At 44.5% G+C, this 23,213-nt stretch overlaps 1 protein-coding gene across 3 annotated transcripts in view; it reads left to right on the top strand.

Annotated features, from left to right (window-relative positions):
- Window positions 1–279: 279 nt before the first annotated feature.
- The window catches only part of PHAF1 (phagophore assembly factor 1), a 51,235-nt gene continuing 28,301 nt past the window's right edge, over window positions 280–23,213 (top strand). For 2 of the 3 annotated variants that reach the window (XM_083370701.1, XM_083370699.1), the window contains exons 1-4: window positions 280–337; window positions 1,725–1,849; window positions 13,695–13,777; window positions 20,754–20,837. In XM_083370701.1, the coding sequence (XP_083226827.1) occupies window positions 1,786–1,849; window positions 13,695–13,777; window positions 20,754–20,837 (231 nt within the window). In that variant the 5' untranslated portion in view covers window positions 280–337; window positions 1,725–1,785. Of the gene's footprint in view, window positions 338–376; window positions 624–1,724; window positions 1,850–13,694; window positions 13,778–20,753; window positions 20,838–23,213 lie in introns of those variants that run through there. The other variant, XM_083370700.1, reaches the window with a different exon arrangement.

Below are 23,213 nucleotides of genomic sequence, written 5' to 3'. Positions count from 1 at the left end.
GCACGTGCAGAGGGCTTCTCCCTCGAGATTGCAGGGAGGGGGGGGAGAAAAAGGGAGCCTCCTTTCTATCGGGAGGAAAAGCGATGGGGCTCCTATGAGCATGCGCAGAGTTCTCCCTTCATTCCCCCCCCCTCTGGGAGGAAGAGGAGGCGGAGCGTCCCTGAACTAAGGCCGGGCTCTCTCTCTCTCTCTCTCTCTCTCTCTCCCCGCGGCGAGCCCTCAGCGCGCAGGCGCGGCCCCTCCCTCCTCCCCCTCCCCCTCCCCTCCCCTCCCCTCCCCTGCTGGGCTGGCGGCGGCGGCGGCGATTTTCATGCTTTTTGCGGCAGCCGCAAGTGAGGTGAGTGGCAGCCCCGCCGCCCCCTCCCGGGCAGCCGCGACCCCCGGGCAGGGAGGGGCGGGCGAGGGAGGGCCGGGCTCCCTCCCGGCTCTTCCCCGGCGCCTTTGCGGGGGCGCGAGAAGGAGCCCCCCCCCCAAGAAAGGAGCCCTCTTTGGGGAGGGGGCGCCGCTTTTCCCCCGGGGGGGCTGCGGGGGGGGGGGAGAGCTGCGCCCCTCGGCCCGGCGGGATGACGCTCCCCAGCCCCGCACTACAGCCCCCATCGCTCCCAGCCTCTGCAGGGCGCCAGGTTGGAGAAGGCCAGGCGGTGGGGGGGAGGCGAGGAGGAGGAGGGGGCTTCTCCCGGGGAGGAAGAGCGGCGAGGAGGGGTCTTTCCAGACCCAAAGCCAGCCCCCTCCCCATAATGGGGAGGCATCTCTTATGCAGAGCCCTCTTTGGGGGTGAAGCAGCCCCCCCCCAGGCTTACATAAGTAAAGGGGTGGGGGACCCTTCCCAGGCAGTCTGCCCTCCCCCCACTCTCTGCGGGGAGGGGGCTGCCCCTGGGACTGCTGTCCCTGCTAAGAGAAGGAGTCCAGGAGGGGATTAACCCCACAAACAGACCCCCTCCCCCCTCCCTCTGATGGGACAGAAGGGCATACAAAAAGGGAGGGGGGGTTCCTCCAGGTGTGGAAAACTACCATTCCCAGCATCCTCCTCTGACTCTCAGCCAGACTGCTGGGACTCGTATTCCAGCACCATCATTTTGGGGGCGGGGGCAGGGGGGGGCTTGCGTGACTTTTTGGAGATAGATGGTCAGGGTCCTCGCCCACCTTCGCCCTGATCTTCTTCCCCTGGATCTGCACAATGCGTGGACTTGTAGGTTCGCACAACCAGCGTCGGTTGTGCCAACATCACCGTTGTCGATCATTTTAGGCGCATCGGTGGGCTTTTTCCTCCTGGGGAAAATCCCTCTCTGGTTTCAGGGTCTGTCCGTGACTGAGAAAAACATTATCCCAAACTTTGGCAGGCGGGCGAGGAATCGATTAGACTCACCTGGCAGAGGGACAAAAGGGGAGGGGGGGCAGAGGAGAGAGCAAACAGGCCAGATTGCCTGCCCGTCACTTGTGAACGCAATCCCTCTGTGTCCGAGTATCCCGTGAAGGGAGAGCAAGAGGAGAATATTATGGGATTTACCTGCCTGCTGCAAGACATTGCATCTTTAAAGGGTTTGGGCATTTGGGATCTAAAGGGGGGGGAAGGAAAGTTCTTGTGAAGAAAGGAGCAACAGAAGTGGGAATTTGGGGGTGAAGGGACCCCGTCCGATCTTGGCTTTGGCTTTGGGGTGAGGCCTGAGATAAGAAGGGAAGATTGAAACACCCCCCCCCCCCCCCCGTTTCTCTCCATCTGTCAGGACGAACTACGGTTCATATCGGGAACCAGCCAAGGGCAGCCGGGCCATTCTGTTTAAACCAATGCTAGATTTGGAAGTGCTTCCCGAACGATCTCTTGGGAATGAACAATGGGAATTCACATTGGGTAAGTGCCGGATCCTTCCACTGTGGGGTTTTCCTCCCAGAATTAGGAAAACGGTTGGAAGAAACATTCATTGGATCCAACTTTATCATGCTTCTTTACTGGGTTGGACTTCAGTCCCATCATCCATTACCAACGCAGCACCAACGTGGATGAAGGGACTGAACCACCCCATCTGTTTGGTGGGGGGAAAGGTTCATCTCCGGTGCTGTTTAGATGCTTACGGTTAATTAATTGGTTGGGACCATTTAAAGCAATGTTCTCGGCAACTTTGAGCTGGGTGGATTCCACTCCCAGAATTCATAGTGTGCCTGGCTGGGGGATCCTGGGAGTTGAAGTCCATCCAGCTTAAAGTTACTAAGCTTGAGAAAAATGGCTTTAAGCATTTTTTTAACGTTTTGCAAAGTGGAGATCTAACATAACAGTTTTTAAAGCTTAAAATATATATGTTTGAAATGAACTTTAAAATATAAAGGAAAGCTGAAATGGAGATATGTTTTGGCAGCTTTTCTGCCTGCATTTAGTAAATTAGCACCTCACCGAGTGCTTTAACAAAGCCACTTCCAGGATAAGGCTAGGATTATTTTTATTTTATTTTTTGTCCTTTTATCTTTTGCAAAGGCTTCTTGCATACTCTTGCGTGTCCTTAAAAGGGGTCGTGTTTTGTTTTGGTTTGGCTTCGGGACTCCAGCGTGTTTAGCAACATGTATCAGCCATCACATGGGTGTTGCTCAGATCACCTGGCATGTGGCCCTTGTGGGAAACTAGACTAAAAAGACATGGGGTGTTTTTCCACATTCTGTTCTGGATGCCATATTTCGGAGGGAAGCTGCCAGCTAGGATGCCAGGAAGACGGTGACAGCTGGTGGACTTGGAAGTCTTCAGAAAGGGCAGGTTTTGGTTTTATTCAATATTTGTCGCCAGCTTTCTTAGCCTTGCTAGATGGAAAGGCAGAAGGACTGATCAGATCCTGACTTTGAAGTGTTCCAAGCCTGCATTCTGCTTGAACCCAAGAGAGACCGGTTCAAATCCTCCTTTGTTTTCATTTTATGGTGTCCATCGAATTCAGGAACAGTCCCTCTCCCTCACAGAGGGGTGGTGGAAAAATGAACTATTGAAACTTAAAACGCTGGATGTAAAATTTGAAGAGGCAAAAAGATACTAACTACTAGGCTGACAGTCATTTGTGGCTGCAATGACAGCCAGAATTCTCCAACCCCTAGGAATAGCAATAGCCCACAAATTGACACAGTGACGCTCCGCCAGGAGTTATCCAGAACTGAAGACAAGATACAGAAGGATGAAAGAAACAATGTAATTTACAAAATTAACCATAACAATTGCAACCAATTCTACGTGGGACAAACATCAGGTTGATTAAAACCCAGTATACATGAACGTCGGCTGGCAGTCAAACGCCACGATCCCAAATCCTTCATCTCTACCCACACCGACACCCAACAGCACCAGTTCAATTGGAACAACACTAAAATCATCGGCCATGCTACCACCCGCCACATGCGTGTGTTCATCAAAGCCTGGCACCGCACAAGCAATTCCATCAACAGACACACCAACCTACAACCAGCCTACGAACCCCTTGGAATTGAAAACAACCGCACAGCCCACCTGGGACAGCATTGACCCTCAACCCACCCATTCAAGCCCCCCACTCCCAGTGACCCTTATCTGACATGACCTCTCCACCACAAGACCCTCACTTGACACACCCACACCTGACCCATCACAAGACCTATTGAGCACACAAAGCCTTTACAAGCAGAAACACACACACACACACACACACACTATCATTTCCGCTGAAGATGTTGCCTAGCCCAGTAACGCAACGTTCGGAAACAAGCTCAGAGAATGAACTCCATCCTTATGCTGAATATTCTTGGCTTGGCCAGTATCTTTAGCTTCTTAAAAGCTAAAGGTTCCCCCGCACATGCGTGCTAGTCGTTTCCAACTCTAGGGGCCGGTGCTCATCTCCGTTTCAAAGCCGAAGAGCCAGCGCTTGTCCGAGGACGTCTCCGTGGTCACGTGGCTGGCATGACTAGACGCCAAAGGTGCACGGAACGCTGTTACCTTCCCACCGTAGTGGTCCCTATTTTTCTACTTGGCTTTTTATGTGCTTTCAAACTGCTAGGTTGGCAGAAGCTGGGATGAGTAACAGGCGCTCACTCTGCTACGCGGCACTCGGGATTTGACCCGCCAAACTGCCGACCTTCTGATCGACAAGCTCAGCGTCCTAACCCACTGAGCCACCGCGTCCCTTCTTTAGCTTCTTAGGGCTCTTTAAAAGACAAAATGGAATAGCCTTACGCACAGGTTGTTGGGAGGGAAAAACAGAACCAAAAGTTTTTTTTAAAAAAAAGTCTGAAAGAAAGAATCGGATATAGTTTTGTCTGGGTTTCAGTACTGAATTTGCATTACCAGAATTTCTTATTGGGCGGCTTTGAAACCTGGGTTATTTTCATGCCTGGAGTGTCTTCTGGGGACTTGATTTGCGGTGATGTGAAATATTAGTCACATGGAGGTAGTCCTCATTTAGTGACCAATATCACAGTTAACAATGGTGAGGAAAAAGCAACTTAACGAGCAGTCTTTGCATTTCCTTTTTCTTCCCCAACTTTCTGGAGATTCAGCGAGGAATAAAATCTAGGTAGCCCTTAACCCACCACAACTGAGCCCACAATTTCCATCGCTAAGCAAGACAGTTGCGAATTGAGCTTTGCCCCACTTTAAGACCTTTCTTGCCACAGTTGCTGAGTGAATCACTGCAGGTGTCAGTAACCTGGTGGATAAGGGAATCTGGCTTCCCCATTGACTCTGCTTGGCAGAAGGTCTCAAAAGGAGATCACGTGATCCCTGCCACCGTCATAAATATGAACCAGTTGCCAAGCGTCGGAATTTTGATCGCATGACCGAGGGGATGCTGGTCATAAATAGTCTCCTTTTTCAGTGCTGTTGTAACTTCGAACAGTCACTAAATCAGGGGTAGGCTACCTTGGCTCTTTTATGACTTGTGGACTTCAACTCCCAGAATTCCTGAGCCAGCCATGCTGAGGGGAAAGGGAGAGGTTTCCAAGCTGAGCCATGCTGGCTCAGGAATTCTGGGAGTTGAAGTCCACGAGTCATAAAGCGGCCTAGGCCAGGGGTAGGCAACCTTGGCTCTTTTATGACTCGTGGACTTCAACTCCCAGAATTCCTGAGCTAGAATGGCTGATCTTGGAAACCTCTCCCTTCCCCTCATCATGGCTGGCTCAGGAATTCTGGGAGTTGAAGTCCACAAGTCTTAAAAGAGCCAAGGTTGCCTATCCCTGCACTAAATGAATGTTGCAAATTGAGGATTACCTATGCAAAACATAAAGAGAATTTAAAAGGGAGAAATCGGGGAGGAAGGAGTGAAAAAAATGAAAAAAGGGTTAAAAAAAGGGGAAAGTGGGAGACAACCAGATTTTGCTACCCGATGGTTTGAATTGGCCAGTTGTGTATAGAGAAGATGGTCCTGTATAAATACAAGTCGTTCTTGTTTAGTGACTGCCTCGTTTAGCAACCAGTCCCAGATGGTGATGGAAACATACCTTTACAACAGTCTTTCACATTGATGACCTTTACAAGTGTCTCAACTGTGAGAAACACAGTTGTGGTTTTATTGAGGGTCTGCTTCACTTAATGGCCAAATTGCCAGTCCCAATTATGGTCGCTAAATGAGGACCACCTGTACTCTTATCTCCACGCTCTAGCTGCTTTTAAAATTGAGTATGTGGGTTAGATCAGGGGTCTTCAAACTTGGCCCTTCTATGACTTGTGGACTTCAATTCCCAGAATTCCTCAGCCAGTGATGCTGGCTGAGGAATTCTGGGAGTTGAAGTCCACAAGTGATAAAAGGGCCAAGTTTGAAGCCCCTTGGGTTAAACAGAATGCTCTTCTTGCATACGTCCTTAATGAAGGCTGCCTTAAATCCCTACATTTCTTCACTTTGTCAGCCAAAGGTGGAAGCAGTGACATACAGTTGAGTGAAATTATCCCACCCAGTTGTAACTTTGGGGTTTATTCACGATGAATCACATGGGTGCAGTGTTTCTCCACCTTGGCATCTTTTAAGATGGGTGGACTTCCAGCTCCCAGAATTATTAATGGATAATCATCTCCCATATTTTATCTGCTTCGAAGCTTTTCTTCAAATGTCAGAATGGGGTAATTTCCTGCTTCCTACTCGCTTGTGTCTTCAGCTCCAGAAAAAGGCATTTATTAGCTAAGTATCCTCAGACTCCTATTTTAATTTCATACGCATTGTTCTATTTTTATCTGCATCTTAATCACCACTTGCTGTTCTTTGCTTCTTCTGCGATGATCAGCACCAATGCACTGTAAATAAAATAAGCTCTTTTGGGGTTTTATCCCTTTGCAAGGCAGTTGTAAAAACACAACGCCTTGATTTTGGTTCTCCTGTGCTCCTAAACTGGCCAGACTTTGGCTAATTTTTTCTATTTAATCTACAGGTCGTCCTCAACCTATGACCACAATCGAGCACAAAATTTCTGTTGTTAAGTGAAACAGTTGTTAAGTGAATTTAGCCCCATTTTATGACCTTTCTTGCCTCGGTTGTTAAGTGAATCACTGCAGTTGTTAAGTTAGTAACAGGGTTGTTAAGTGAATCTGGCTTCTCCATTGACTTTGCTCATCAGAAATTCGCAAAAGGGAATCACGTGACCCCAGGGTGCTGCGACCGTCGTAAATATGCATCAATTGCCAAGTGGCCGAATTTTGGTTATGTAACCATGGGGGTCGTAAGTGTGAAAAATGGTCACAAGTCACTTTTTCAGTGCCGTTGTACAGTCACTAAATGAACAGCTGTAAGTTTGAGGAGTACCTGTATTTTTTCAAAGGAGCAGGCATGAATCATGCTTTGAAGGGCATCTTTTAATCATAACCTTATAACTTGCATAAATTCTGGCAAATTCTGGGATAAAAGTTGAACTCGCGTGAACTTGATTCTGTGCCTCTGTTTATACAACCCAGGATTGGACTGGATTGTATGAATCACTGTAGTTCTTAAGTGAATCATGTCTGCTTCCCCCCCCCCCCTTATGAGAATGGGGGACCATTGAGGCAGTCTGAATTGTGCCTGGCTGGGATGGGAAGAGTTCTTAATTGCTTGCATTTAAAAGCCTACGAGCTCTTGACTTTTTATCACAACAAGACCGCAATCAGCTGTAGTTCTTTGTGATGGTCAAAGACCAAACATATTAACAGAACGTTAATATGGTTACTAAAGCCGAGAACGTCAACGAAATAGTCACAGGTCAACGAAATAGTCACGCTAGCCCTGTATACATTCTGCAGGCTTTAACAGTGGGAATTTAGAGACATTTGGAGAAATTAAGTCCCTCCGATCTGACAGCAGGCACGGAAGATCGAAGTGATTGTCCTGGGAAATTAACCGTTAATGGGTTTATGTAATGCGCGTAGATGTTCTTACAGAGAGTGCAAAATGAAAGGAAATGGTTTTTGAGTGGCGTGAGGTTTCCACTTGGAGAGAGTAATATTTCCTAGTTTTTCTTCTTGAAAAGCAGAGTTTGAATCTCACTTGTGGTTCCATGCATTGTTTCCTTCACATTTGCTCAGTTCTATGCCCCATCTGATTTTTAGTTTTTTTTAAAAAGAATCTACAGATAGTTCTCACCTTACAACCACTCATTTAGTGAGCATTTGAAGTTACAGTGGCAATGAAAGAAGTGATTTATAGCCAATCCTCAAACTTGGGGCCATCACAGCATCTAGTGGTGAGGTGATAGCAGTCTTCCAATATTTGAGGGGCTGCCACAAGGAAGAAGGGGGTCGACCTATTCTCAATCGGTCAGTCAATCCGAATAGAGCTGGAAGGGACCTTGGAGGTCTTCTAGTCCAGCCCCCTGCTCAAGCAGGAGACCCTATACCATTTCAGACAAGCAGCTGTCCAGGGTCTTCTTAAAAACTTCCAGAGCTGGAGCACCTGCATCTTCTGAAGGCAAGCAGTTCCACTGGTTGATTGTCCTCACTGTTCGGAAGTTTCTTCTTAATTCCAGATTGGAGAAATTTCCTCACGGCGAGGACAATTAACCAGTGGAACAGCTTGCCTTCAGACATTGTGGGTGCTTCATCACTAGACGTTTTTAAGAAGAGAAGGTGCTTCTACAAAGGACCAGAAGGCAGGACAAGAAGCAATGGATAAAAACTGATCAAGGAGAGAAGCAACCTAGAACTAAGGAGAAACTTCCTAACAGAACAATCAACCAGTGGAATGGCTTGCCTTCACAAGTCGTGGAGATTATTGTGAATACAGGCAATTCCAACTCAGTTGACAAAATCCTAGCATACCGTGCCTTAATACAAAACTCAGCCAACCCGGATGCTCTGTGTCATTGGCACAGTCGCACCTTGCAAACATCACAATGAAATTCTTCATTGAGAAATGGGGGCAGATCACCAGGAAGTTGCAGCTGATTGAGTGACTTAAGTCAAGTTAGGAAAAGTATTTCTCTTAACCCTTGAACTAGGTTTGGCTAATGAGGGTTGCGTACACGTTTTGTTTAAGATGCGTTGGCCAACACTTGATCTTAAAGTGTCTTGTTTGTTTCCCACAAATCTACTGTGCAAACCCTTTTTAAAACAGAAACTGTTTTTCAATATCTCTAGCTGATATTTTCAAGCATAGCCTGTAGAGGTGCCTTCAATCCTTAATCTCAATAAGATACTTCAAAAACATTAAGCTAGTGAGAAAATTTATTAGGGTAAACCAAACCCTTAAATATCTGTTGCTAAGTTTCTGTTGCAAAGTGAAACATTTGTGAATTTTTGTCCTGTTTTACGGCATTTCTTGCCAGAATTGTTAAATTAGTAACATGGTTGTTAACTGAATCTGACTTCCCCATGGAAGTTTAATGTTTTAATTAATTTTCTACTTGTTTTTTAACTTATAAGCCACCAAGAGTCACCTTATAGGGAAAGAAGGGTAGCATAAAAATGTAATTAGATGAGAGAGAGAGAGAGAGAGAGAGAGAGAGAGATGGATAGATAGATAGATAGATAGATAGAGAGAGAGATAGATAGAGATAGAGAGATGGATAGATAGATAGATAGATAGATAGATAGATAGATAGATAGATAGATAGAGATAGAGAGATGGATGGATAGATAGATAGATAGATAGATAGATAGATAGATAGATAGATAGATAGATGATAGATAGATAGATAGATAGATGGATAGAGGGATGGATGGATGGATGGATGAGGGATGATGCCAAAATATGAACTGCATTCTGTATTCTTTTTATTCAATCTGTTTCTTTGATTCCCTCTTATAGATAGGGTCTTAGTTGTGTTCTGTGTTTTATATTCTGTTTTTGATAAGGCTTAATGGCTAATCAAACAATAAAGTTACTTCTCACTAGAGAAATAGATTTGTCTGCATACTTTTACTAAGTGTGACATGTCTAGAGAAATTCTTGATTCCTGCACCATTTTTTTTTGCTCTGCTTCATTTATATTTCATCAGTTACCCTTTAAATCCGGCAATAAATTCACAGCCTATAATCAGTTCTGCATGCCTTTGTTTTTCTTCGGGTGATAAACAGTTCCGTAGGGCAGTTTTGGAAGACAAAGCTATAAAACACTAAGCCTTCTAGGGGATACTAAAATTTTCCACTACTTCTGTAAAATCAGAATACATGCTTGCTCCCCACTTATTTTGTAGAGTTTATGCTGCTTTAGGATTCTGGGATAGTTAATCATAGACTGATGTTTCTCAACCTTAGCAACATTAAGATGCGTGGACTTCAACTCCCAGAATTCCCAACAACCAGCAATATTAACAGATTAACAGAATGACAGAATTGGAAGGGACCTTGAAGGTTTTCTAGTCCAACCCCCTGCTCAAGTAAGAGACCCTATAAATGTAATAAAATAAAATAAATAAAAATATACCATTCCAGACAAATGTTTGTCCAATCTCTTCTTAAAAACGTCCAGTGTTGGAGCACCCACAACTTTTGAAGGCAAGTTGTTCTACTGATTAATTGTTCTCGCTATCGGGAAATTTCTCTTTAATTCCTGGTTGCTTCTCTCCTTGATGAGTTTCCATCCATTACTTCTTGTCCTGCCTTCAGGTGCTTTGGAAAATAGCTTGAACCCTTCTTCTTTGTGGCGGCCCCTTAGATATTGGAACACTGCTATCATGTCAGCCCTAGTCCTTCTTGTCATTAAACTTAAAGACCTCCAATGCAGTGTTTCTCCACCTTAACAACTTTTAGGTATGTGGACTTCAACTCCCCAAACTGGGAGTTGGCTGGCTGGCTGCGGAAATTCTAGAAGTTGAAGTCCATATATTTTAAAGTTGCTAAAGTTGACAGACACTAGACACAGCCATAATTGCATTTGGCCAGCCCTAGGGAAAGCTGAATCATTAGATATATGGCACTCTTTTCAGCTTTAAGCTATGAATAGACATGTGCATGCAACATTACAATAATATATGGCTTTTGTGCCTCTGTGCCCAAAGGCTGCTTGTACCAAAACAGTCAAACTGATCCTTCTGGACATCTATTTCTGTTTTTAGTTTGCAACCATTAATATTCTTACTTCCTGTTTAATAATAATAATAATAATAATAATAATAATAATAATAATAATAGTAATAATAGTAATAGTAATAGTAATAATAGTAATAGTAATACAACGATACCTATTGTCATCGGGGCACAGGGAACTATGTCCCAAAACTTTGCAAAATACATCAAGAAATTGCAGCTTCCTGCAGTAACTCCAACAAAGCTACAAAAAACTGCACTACTTGGAACATCTTGCATTTTAAGGAGATACCTGTTGATACCTAGGATGCTGGCAGCAACCCATGTCAACCATTAGTGCCAGTCAGTTTGAATGTTCAGTGGACTGAGGTTCATGTTTAATGAATAAAAGTTCTATAATAATAATAATAAGAGTTGGAAGGGACCTTGGAGGTCTTCTAGTCCAACCCCCTGCTTAGGGGGTAGGCAACCTTGGCTCTTTTATGACTCGTGGACTTCAACTCCCAATTCTGAAGTCCATGAGTCATAAAAGAGCCAAGGTTGCTTACCCCTGCGTACCATTTCAGACAAAGTGTATGAAACCCAGGCATTGTGATTTGTAAGGCATGGGTTTTGACCTTACATGTTCTGGGAAGACAGCCCAGCATGTGAGAATCCAGCCATCAAAATTTATAATCAGGATTTCTGGCTTAGTGTGCCCAAGCATGGGATTGTTAAGCTCTGGCTTACATATTAGTTGAACCCAGTTGCTTACATAGGTAGTTCTTGATTTATGACACAACTAAGCCCAACATTTCCATTGCTAAGCAAGGCAGGCGTGAGTTTTGCCCAATTTTAGGACCTATTTTTAAAAAATGTGGGCCAGTGTGGTCATAGTAAAAAAATGACAATAAAAGTTATCTTATGTAACCTGTCTTACAAAATTTATTGGCCGCCCATCTTACCATAGGGTAACTCTGGATGGCTTACAGTTACATATAAGCTAAAATGTAAAAAAGTTAAAAACAGACATAAAAACCAAAGGTCATAGACAAATGCAATAGTGGCTAAGATTAATTGTGAACATGCACAGGAAAACTGATTCTTTTCCATGAGCAAAAAAAGGTTGAGCTAAAGAAGGGATAAGAAAGTTCCATCAGCCACCTAGATCAGGGGTCCCCAACCGTGGCAACTTTAAGACCTGTGGACTTCAACTCCCAGAATTCCCTAGCCGCCATGCTGGCTGGGGAATTCTGGGAGTTGAAGTCCACAAGTCTTAAAAGTTGCCAAGGTTGGGGACCCCTGACCTAGATTGTTAATTTAAGCAATTGTTAATATGTTAAGAAAGAAGAGACAGACTAACACTGTTATATTCAAAGATTCAGGTTAGGCACAGCTTTAATGAAGAATGAAAAGAAATGATAAAAAAGCAGTGTGGTGTGTAAAAATAGCTTTCAGCTGGATGGAATGCCTTGGGCACAAATTTGTCCAAAACTAAACAGAGCTATAGACTCTGATCAGAAAGATGGTTTCCCTCAATGTTAGGCTTGTAAGCTGCTAACCACAACAGGCTGAAAAAGCAAAACTTTTGCAGAGTCCTAAATCCAGATTCACAGTCCAAAAGAAACGGAGAAAGCAGATATTTACTTGCTTATTCATCTTAAAACAGGGCTATCCAACCTCGGCAAAATGTCTATGAAGATTCTCCTAGGCAAGCTTGGCCCAAAGTGTTTTTTCAAAAGGCAACTGGACTTGGTTTTTCCTTGAAGACGTTTCCCTTCTCATCCAGAACTGAAGAAGGTTCTTGGATGAGAAGCGAAATGTCTTCAAGGAAAAACAAAGTCCAGTTGCCTCTTGAAAAAACACTTTGGGCCAAGCTTGCCTGTTTTAAGATGTGTGGACTTCAATTCCCAGAATTCCACAGCATGGCTAGTGGCATGTGCTGCTGTTGAAAACAAATTTGTCTAGCGCAATGTAGATAATCTGGTAGTTATAGAGTTGGAATTATAAAGATAAACCTGTTGAGCAATTAAAAGTCTCATGGAATATAGCAGATACAAAACCACAGCGTAATTTGCTGGATTTAAATATCTGTTGAAATGTTCCTAGAAGGCTTTGCATTATGATGAAGACATCCTACTTTGTCCATCAGTTTAATTAACATTTAGGCAAAATACACCTTTGACTTCAAATGCTTTAAAGTAGGTGCAGAAAACTTCCCTGGCCCACAGGTTTTTTTGAGAGTGTGTTGTGGGAGCTTTAATAATAATAATAATAATAATAATAATAATAATAATAATAATAGTAATAAGTTGGACGGGATCTTGGAGGTCATCTAGTCCAACCCCCTGCTCAGGCAGGAAACCTTATACCATTTCAGGCAAATGGCTGTCCAGTCTCTTCTTAAAAACCTCCAGTGTTGGAGCTTTCACAAAGTGGCTTCCATGGGAATGGCCATTTTCTGAGGGGGGGGTCTAATGTTGGTAGGCCTCGATTTACAACCACAGTTGAGCTCAAAATTTCCATTGCTAAGCATGGCAGTTGTTAAGTGAGTTTTGCCCCATTTTATGACCTTTCTTACTACAGCTGTTAAGTGAACCACTTCAGTTGTTAAGTTAGTAATGCGGTTGTTAAGTCAACTTTGCTTTAAGTTGACTTTGCTCATCAGGTGGCAAAAGGTGATCATATGACCCCGGGACACCGCAACCGTCATAACTATGAGTTGGGTGCCAGGGGGTCTCAATTTTGATCACGTGACCGTGGGGATGCTGCAATGGTTATTAGTGTGAAAAATGGTCATAAGTCACTTTTTTCAGTGCCTTTGTAACTACAAACAGTCATTAAACAAATGATTGTAAGTCAAGGATTTCTAAGTATGTCCATCGGCTCAAAAACTTTTCCAGCCTTTGAACTCACAAAACCTCTAGCAGACAAAAATTAAGGGTGCCACCAAAAAACTTACTTTTAATACTTTGTCAAGGGAAGGAATGTTTACACGATAGTTCCTAGATAGGGCTGAAGCCGTAATTGTTCTTTTTCTTTCTTTTTCTTTTTTTAAGAAAAATGTTCCCAATTTTATGGCTCGTTTCTGCTGTGAAAACACAGGTTACTTCTCCTGATTTGACGTGGAGCTGAGTTTACTCACTGCCTTGAAATGTTGTGCGGGTCAACTGGTTTTTCACCAGCAGATATTGCTCCACAAATACTCTGCTGAGCCAACACCTTTGCATCAACAGAATTAAAATAGGAGCAATTCTCTAACTCTTGTTTTCCTTTTTTCCCCCCCTTCAGGAATGCCATTGGCTCAGGCTGTAGCAATTGTTCAGAAACACTGTCGTATCATAAAAAATGTCCAGGTTCTCTACAGTGAACAAGTAAGTCTGGTTTAAGCTTGCTGGCTTTTCTTTTTGCTGTTTATTGCACACCCTGCAAGGAAGAGGAAGGTGTCTCAATGTTGCACGATGCTACTGTATGTGTGTGTTGGTCCATATAATGTCTAAACATTCTTGGCTGTTGCCACATCCCGAGGAATGTAGTTTTAAATCACACAGTGGCTTTCACGTGTGTGTGTAAGTTTATGTATCATTAGTTTTAATCAAGGGTATTTTCTGACCATACCATGGCTTGCAAGTCTAAGGGACCCGTGACATGTTTTGCTTTTTACAATCAGAAAATGTATTGGATTCAGGAAGGTGAATTGAATCCTTTTTTTTTATTATTTGGATCATTGATTTCATTTGGAAATAAGAGAGTTTTGCACACCTCAAAACAATTCAGTAATTTGGTTGCATCTAATCTGCATTGCCGAGTTAGATCTCTAAAACAGACCATTAACCAAAAAGATTGTTAAACTTTTTGGATTGGGGGGGGAGACATTTAACAGCTTCAAAGAATCACTTGTTCAAGAGATTACGATGGATTTTCACAGACACTGTACTTCCATCTTATATTTAGGGTTGCATCAGGGATCAAATCTAATCAAAACCAATGAATTCTCTCATAAAAGCAGAAGAATTAAAAGCAGGATTTAAGACATATTGACGGTTTAAAGAAACAATTGTGAATACATGATTAAAATCTCATTCGGCATTACTGCAATCTCTATTTTCAGATTCACACTTTGCGGTCTGATATCACAATGCTTCCATTCATCCGCACTGAAGTGTGCTTTTGTTTTGCACTCTATTTTTTGTAAGGAAAGGCGGGGAGGATTTTAAAAAGAAAAACCTACAAATCACTGGGTTCCTTGCGACATGGATTTTGCTTCTTGGAAAGAAAGAAATTGACAAAAAAAAGGCCTATGTTCTTAATAGTCACAATTTTTGTCAGTGCTCGGTATCTGGCTGATTTCATCCTCATATATACCGTTGTTAACTTGACTTTTGTAACTTTACACACACACACACACACACACACACACACACACAGAGAGAGAGAGAGAGAGAGAGAGAGAGAGATATTTAAATAGCTATCTGTGTGAAGTAGAATAAAGGAAAATATATTAGTGAAGAGAGTATAAACGTGTGTGTGTGTATATATATGTGTCTGTGTGTATATGTATGCATATCTGTATGTATATATCTGTATGTAATGTATGCATGTATGTGTATATACATTACATACATATACATACATACACATGCATACATTACATACATAGATATACATGCACGCACATACACATATATGGTGGTCCCTTGAAGACCACTCGGAGGCTCCAACTGGTACAGAATGCGGCCGCGAGAGTTGTCTTGGGAGTTTCCCGGTACTCTCATGTTACACCTTTGCTCCGCGAGCTGCATTGGTTACCAGTTGTCTTTCGGGTGAGGTTCAAGGTGTTGGTTACGATCTTTAAGGCCCTACATGGCATGGGTCCGGGTTACCTCAGGGACCACCTGCTGCCGGCATCGACTCCCCTCCGCCCTGTGCGTTCCCACAGAGAGGGCCTCCTCAGGGTGCCGCCAGTCAGGGAATGTCGACTGGTGGCCCCCAGGGGGAGGGCCTTCTCTGTGGGGGCTCCGGCTTTATGGAATCAATTGCCGGTGGAGCTCCGGATGGCACCAGACCTTCGAACTTTCCGTCGGGGCCTGAAGACCCATCTGTTCGAATTAGCTGGTCTGGCCTGATGGGGGATTATGGGCTTTTAATTGTTTTTAATCTGTACTTCTGTTTTTAATTGGGCATGGATTTAATTCTTTTTAATTTTTGTATAGTGTTTCTTATGTATGCCCTGTGAACCGCCCTGAGTCCCACCAAGGAGAAGGGCGGTATATAAATCAAATAAACTATAAACTATAAACTATATGTATGTATGTATGTATACGTATACATATACGTATATACCTGTTTATACTCTCTTCACTAATATATTTTCCTTTATTCCACTTCAAACAGATAGCTATTTAAACAACGTCTGTCCATAACTGTTAATGTGAAAAACTAATAAGGGCGTTTGTCACACATGGCCAATGTTTCAGCGGGAGAATTCTGCAAATGTTTCTGCCATTGCTCGGCTGCCTTTCAATCTGACTCTTGCCTAGTCCGTGTCCAGATAAGAGCATAGCTCGAGTGGTCTCAGCTGCCTCTTATCTGACTATTGCCTGGACTGCGGCTCTTCGTCCTGTCTCCAATTATTATCCCGTTCTCCTCTTTCACGTTAGGACAAATGATATAACTAAGAGCCCGAAATCAGTCAGAGGGCAGGACAAGAAATAAGCTTATGAAAGAGAGATCCAGTGTAGAACTAAGGAGAAATTTCCAGCCAGTGAGAACAAGTTAATGGGTGCCCCATCACCGGAGGGTTTCAAAAATAGTGTCAGACCTACCCCAGCTTGGTCTTCTAGGAAAGTAAGATTCTCGACTCCATTTGTAATGGGGGGAAAAAGAAACCTTTACTAAAAGCCAAGTGGTTACAGTAGATCAAAGCCAGAACTGAGGTTTTTCAAGCAAAAGCTTCTCCGCTAATTTTCCGCCCTGCTGTCTCCTGTTTGTCCAGTCACATTCAAAGAAGTTCTTTTGGTAACTGTCCCTGCAAAGGCTAGATTTTGAGGGTCACGTTCCATTTTCCAGGCCCGTGATCTTAGGATGACGAGCCGAGGTCAGTTTCCCGGTTCCCCCAGCTCCCTCCCACTGTAGTTCCCCCCTGTAGTCCAGCAGGGGGCTGGACTAGAAGACCTCCAAGGTCCCTTCCAGCTCTTTCCAGCTTTTAAACATTTATGGCAGGCTGACACCCAGCGAAGCAGGGCTGGAGTGAAGAATGGCAGTTCTGACAAATAGGTTGCACAACCACTTGACCGGGATGATATAAGATCTCCTGCCTTAAGCAATGGGTTGGACTAGAAGACCTCTAATGTCCTTTCCAGCCCTATGATTCTTTGTTCTATGTCCCCCAAGGTTATTCCCCCATACCACCACAGCCCTGATGTTATACCTAGCTCTGCCTCGATCTAAGTGTGTCTCACAGGGGTTCTTCCTTAGAGAGAATTGTGGCCAGACCAAGCACTAGGCAGACAGATTTTCCTATGCAAAAGGACACACTGTATAAATAATAGCAACATGCTGGCGGTTGTTGTTAGCTGCGAAGTCATATCCGACCCATTGCGACCCCATGGACAACGTTCCTCCAGGCCTTCCTGTCCTCTACCATCTTCTGGAGTCCCTTTCAGCTCACATCTCCTGCTTCAGTGACTCCATCCAGCCACCTCCTTCTCTGTCATCCCCTTCTTCTCTTGCCCTCAACCTTTCCCAGCATTAGGCTCTTCTCCAGTGAGTCCTTCCTTCTCATTAGGTGGCCAAAGTATTTGAGTTTCAGCTTCAGGATCTGTCCTTCTAAAGAGCAGTCAGGGTTGATCTCCTCTAGGACTGACCGGTTTGATCGCCTTGCAGTCCAAGGGACTCGCAGGAGTCTTCTCCAACACTATACTTCAAAGGCTTCAATTCTTTGGTGCTCAGCCTTTCTTATGGTCCAACTTTCCCTGCCATACATTGCAACTGGGAAGACCACAGCCTTGACTATATGCACTTCTGTTGGCAGGGTGATGTCTCTGCTTTTTAGTGTGCTGTCTAGATTTGCCATGGCTTTCCTCCCCAGGAGCAAGCGTCTTTTAATTTCTTGGCTGCAGACCCCGTCTGCGGTGATCTTGGAGCCCAGGAAAATAAAATCTGTCACTACCTCCATTTCTTCCCCATCTATTTGCCAGGAATTGAGAGGACCAGATGCCATGATCTTGATTTTCTTAATATTGTGCTGCTTATATAGTTTTATCTGACATTTCTATAGCCGTTCTAACAAATGCTTCAGTATTTGCACTCCTTGTATTCCTGTATTGGCGTGTTTCTTTACCGGGCCAACTTTAAGATGCGTGGACTTCAACTCCCAGAATTCCCTAGCGGCTAGCCAGTAAGTGGGTTGAGGAATTCTGGGAGCTGAAATCGACGCATCTTAAAAGTTGACTAGGTTGAGAGACATTGCTCTTTTGAATGAAAGCTGTTCTGCTTTGCTTTCGAGGAAGGGAAACATAGCTCCGTGCTCTTTTGGGAGGTATTCCGTTTTATTGCACACTGCTTGCTTGAGATGAGCAACTATATAAATTAGATAAATAAAATAGAGGAGGGCTTAAGGCCTGCAGAGAGGCAAACTGTATTTTTAAGCACCTTCCAAAAGCGGCTGCATGTGCTGCTCAGGAAATTTCAAAATTGACAACATCTCCTGAAATTTCCTAAGCAGTGCAAGCAGCAGCTTTTGGGAGGCACTGCTCAGATGTTTGAAAAAATAAATGGCTCTATCCAAGCAAATCATTCAGGGTTGGAGAGGCTTCTTGAAGAAATTGAAGTCCAAAGTCCCTCTTGCTAATTCCTTTCAGCCTACCTTTCCTGAGTTGAGGAGGTCAAAAAAACAACATTTCATTATTATTATTTTTTTAAAAAAATACAGTATAAAACAGCTGGCTTCTGGAAATGAATTTAGCAATCTGTGCAGTTCTTAATTCACTGTGAGGCACAGAAGTTTCTTCAAAGCAATAGGTGGAATGGGGAACTACAAGGTACACAAAACAGGTTGCTTGCTCTTTCCGCTTGCCCAAGAGCAGGGGTCGGCAACCTTGGCTCTTTTACAACTCGTGGACTTCAACTCCCAGAATTCCTGAGCCAGCATCGCTCAGCTTGGAAGCCTCTCCCTTTCCCCTCAGCACGACTGGCTCAGGAATTCTGGGAGTTGAAGTCCATGAGTCATAAAAGAGCCAAGGTTGCCTACCCCTGCCCAAGATTCCAGGGATGGGAGTTACTGGATCTTAGGGGTCATGAGTGATTGACAGTTTCTGATCATCATGTATCTCAACTTAATCCTTTGAATAGAGGTAGCCTTTGAGTCACAACCATTAGCTTATTGACTGTTTGAAGTTACAACAGGACTGGAAAAAGCGACTTAGGACTGCTTTTCACCCTTAGGACCCTTGCGGCATCCCCTCGGTCATGTCATCAACATTCCGGTGTTTGGCAACTGGCGTGTATTTATGACTGTTGCAGTGTCCTGGGGTCATGAGATCTCCTTTTGCAGCTTTCTAACAAGCAGAACCAATGAGGAAGCCAGATTCACTTACCATTAAATACAGGATGTATTTAACGGCAGTTGCAGCATCCCAGGGTCGCAGGATCGCCATTTGCGACCTGCCCAGCTGGTTTCCGACCTGCAAAGTCAGATTCATTTAAATGACCACATGTTTCGCTTAAGAACTGCAGTGATTCGCTTAGCAACTATGACAAACAAGGTCATACAATGGGGTGCGACTCTTTTAATGACCTTCTTGCTTAGCAATGGAAACTGTGATCCCAATTGTGCTTGTAAATCGAGGACCAGCTATATCTCAGGAGAGCATCTTCTTTGGGAATGACTCTTGTAAACACTCACTCTGTTGGAATGACATTTCACTTTGGTGTAAGCTGACAGTTTTGTTCCTGTGCAAGAACGTGACATCATTTCCCCTCTGTGGATCGGTGTTCTGACTTTCAAGCAATTAACATGCATGTGCCAGTCCTCCCTTCTTCAGTCTGCTGCCTTCAGAAGCTGAGAAGGAATTTGAGAAAATTATCCCCTCTCGTTCTAATTGGCCACGGAACAGCAGGGGCTGTTTATTAACTGTAATAATAAGAATTGGGTGGGTGGGGGAATCTTTGGTGCTCTCTGAACTTGCTTGTTTTCTTGCAGACATTTCATTACCCAAACTAGGTAACATCCGGAGGAGGACTGTGGGGTCTTGGTGCTCTCTGAGCTTGTTCATTTTCTTGCAGATGTTTCATTACCCAAAGTAGGTAACATCATCGGTGCTAGAAGGGTATGAAGTTCTAGCACTGATGATGTTACCTAGTTTGGGTGATGAAACGTCTGCAAGAAAACAACCAAGCTCAGAGAACACCAAGGACCCCACAATCACCATCTTCTTCTTCTTCTTCTTCTTCTTCTTCTTCTTCTTCTTCTTCTTCTTCTTCTTCTTCTTCTTCTTCTTCTTCTTCTTCTTCTTCTTCCTCTTCCTCTTCCTCTTCCTCTTCCTCTTCTTCTTCTTCTTCTTCTTCTTCTTCTTCTTCTTCTTCTTCTTCTTCTTCTTCTTCCTTCTTCTCCTTCTCCTCCTCCTCCTCCTCCTTCTCCCTCTTCCTCTTCTTCCTCTTCCTCCTCCTCTTCCTCTTCTTCCTCTTCCTCTTCCTCCTCCTCCCTCTTCCCAAATCACACTCCCTTCTAGCACTGATAACGTTAACTAGTTTGGTAATGAAACACCTGCAAGAAAACAACCAAGCTCCCCCACGGTCGTCCTCCTCCTCCACCTCGCACCGATGATGTTATCTAGTTTGAGTGATGAAACATCTGCATGTTCAGAGAGCACCAAGGATCCCTCATGTCAACCCTGAGCTACAGATATTCTCCTTTACTGATAATAAGAATGGATTTAAAATTTGAAACGGAATCATAAAGTTGAGGTGAAAGAGCAGAATTCTAGCTTTTTATTTCTCAAAGCAAGGGTGGCTGATTGTATAGTAAAAGTGTCTCTCTGGTGATGCATTTTAGTTGTTCGTCCTCAGCCAGAAACACGAGGTTTGGCTGATGTTCCTGTGGAAGCAGATTTTAAATGTAATCTGAATCTTGCCCAGTGCCTCTATATTTCATTTAAATAAGATGAGGAAAAGAAACTTGGCAACCCCAGGTTTGGGGCAGTGGCTGTATTCTGGCAGCCTCCAATGAACCTGCAACCTTTCCTGGTGCCAACTGAGAGAAATCAGCCTCAACGGTTCCTTCGGAGAACAGGGCGCCGGAAATTCTCCGCCAGCTCCTCGAAACTGAATTTCTTTTGATTTATTTTCCAGTCTCCTCTCAGCCATGACCTCATCCTTAACCTGACTCAGGACGGAATCAAACTGCTATTTGATGCTTTCAATCAAAGGCTCAAGGTAATTCTCAATGTTCAGCAGTTAACCTTCGTCTCTTTCTCCACCCTACCGAAAGACCCTGTGTGTGCATTGGAAAGGTGGATTATTGCAAAGCCGACAACACCATGTTCTGAGCTACGACGGCACAACTGTATCTCCATGGCTACTGCTTCTCTCACTATTTGTGTGTTTACCGGGCTGGCGGCTGCCGCAGTGAGGTTGATGTTGATGCTTTTGTTGGTCTTGATTTAATGCCTTGGATTTTAGATCACTCTGCCAGATTGGAGTGTGTTGTTTCAGCTGGAATATCTGGACAGCTTTTGGATAAGCAGCTTTGGAAAGGTTAGGTTTCAAAAGAAGAAGCCTCCCAGATTTGTTAAACACAGGTAGTCCTTGACTTACAACTATTCATTTAGTGACTGTTGGAAGCTACAAAAGCACCGAAAAAGTGGCCCGTGACCCTTTTTTTTTACATTTACCACCATTGCAGCATCCCCATGATTACGGGATTGAAATTCGGATCCTTGACAACTAGTTTATATTAACGAGGGTTGCATTATCCTGGGGTCACATGATCACCATTTGCAACCTTCTGACAAGCAAAATGAATGGGGGAAGCTGGATTTACTTAACAACCCTGTGATTCACTTAACAGCCGTGGCAAGAATGCTTGTAAAATGGGTCAGAACGTAGTTAATAACTGTCTTGCTTAGCAACAGAAATGTTGGGCTCATCAGCGGTCGTACGTTGAGGACTACCTGTATAAGGAAGGTGATGGGTGAGCCTCTGTTTGACTTCCCTCCTCCATATTTTGGCTGGTAAAGGATGCCAACTACCCTGTTTCCCCAAAAGTAAGCCCTACCCTGAAAATAAGCCCTAGCTTGATTTGTGGGTGGCTCAGTGGGTTAGGCTAGAAGGTCGGCAGTTTGGCAGGTCGAATCCCGAGTGCCGCGTAACAGAGTGAGCGCCTGTTACTCGTCCCAGTTTCTGCCAACCTAGCAGTTCGAAAGCACGTAAAAATGCAAGTTGAAAAATAGGGACCACTACGGTGGGAAGGTAACAGCGTTCCGTGCGCCTTTGGCGTCTAGTCATGCCGGCCACATGACCACGGAGACGTCTTCGGACAAGCGCTGGCTCTTCGGCTTTGAAACGGAGATGAGCACCGGCCCCTAGAGTCGGAAACGACTAGCACGCATGTGCGGGGGAACCTTTACCTTTACCTTTAATATAAGCCCTACCCCAAAAATAAGCCCTAGTTTGGGGGCAAGGCACAGACTTAAAAATCAAGCTAGGGCGGGGGTGGGGAGGTGGATCTGCCCCTCATGGCCCACACCCAGTCACTGTTGCAGCCAGGCCTCTCCTCGCCAGCCCACTTCTTCTGCGGCATGTCCTGCAGCCAGGCCTGCATTTTGCAGTCAGAGGCCTTTCCAAGAAGGCCACTGCAGCCGAGAATCGAGCTATGGATTGAATCCATAGCTCGGTTCTGCAAGAGCTCTGCAGCCGAGGACCGAGCTATGGATTGAATCCATAGCTCGGTTCTGCAAGAGCTCTGCAGCCGAGGACCAAGCTATGGATTGAATCCATAGCTCGGTTCTGCAAGAGCTCTGCAGCCGAGGACCAAGCTATGGATTGAATCCATAGCTCGGTTCTGCAAGAGCTCTGCAGCCGAGGACCAAGCTATGGATTGAATCCATAGCACTGTACTCGTCTGCAGAGGCCTTCCGGAAAGGCTTGACTGCAAAATGCAGGCTGGAATGCAGCTGCGGCATGAAGCTGCTCCTTCAGCCCAAGAAGAAATGGGCTGGCTGGGTGAGGCCGTTGGTGCCGGAGGGGAGTAAGACATCCACCCAAAGTAAGACCTGGTGCCTCTTTTGGAGGCAACCCCCCCCCCAAGACCTGGTCTTTTTTGGGGGGGGAAACACAGTATCTCTCATATACCATGAACAGCTCCTTCTTCCCTCTTGTCTAACAGGAGCAGTATATCAGTAGTCTTGGTATTAAATGGAAGCATGGAGGCTTTGCAACTTACACAGGCCATAAACTAGGAGAGTTCTGCCTTTTTTTAGGGGTCTGTGTTTCCCCCAAACACAGCCAGGACCAGGGCAAAAAGATATTGGATACAATGAATGACATTTAAGAGGCGTGGACTTCAATATGCTGGCTGGGGGATTCTGGGAGTTGAAGTCCAGATCTCTTCTAGGGATTAATGTTAAAGAAGCACATCTGAACTAAAAAGAGAAGCAGCTGGAACTAAACATCCTTCCCTTCCTTCGTTTTATTCACATATTATTGTAAGTTTTAAGTTTTTCTTTGACTAACATACTTACAGAGGTCAAGTATGCCCTACAATTCCAGGGGACAATGATTAATTTTTCATAGTTTGTAATTTACGGTTTG

This window comes from Vipera ursinii (assembly GCF_947247035.1).
Source record: "Vipera ursinii genome assembly, chromosome: 10".
NCBI lineage: Eukaryota > Metazoa > Chordata > Lepidosauria > Squamata > Viperidae > Vipera > Vipera ursinii.
Note: the sequence above shows the minus strand (reverse complement) of the source record. Positions and strands in the feature narration are given on the sequence as shown.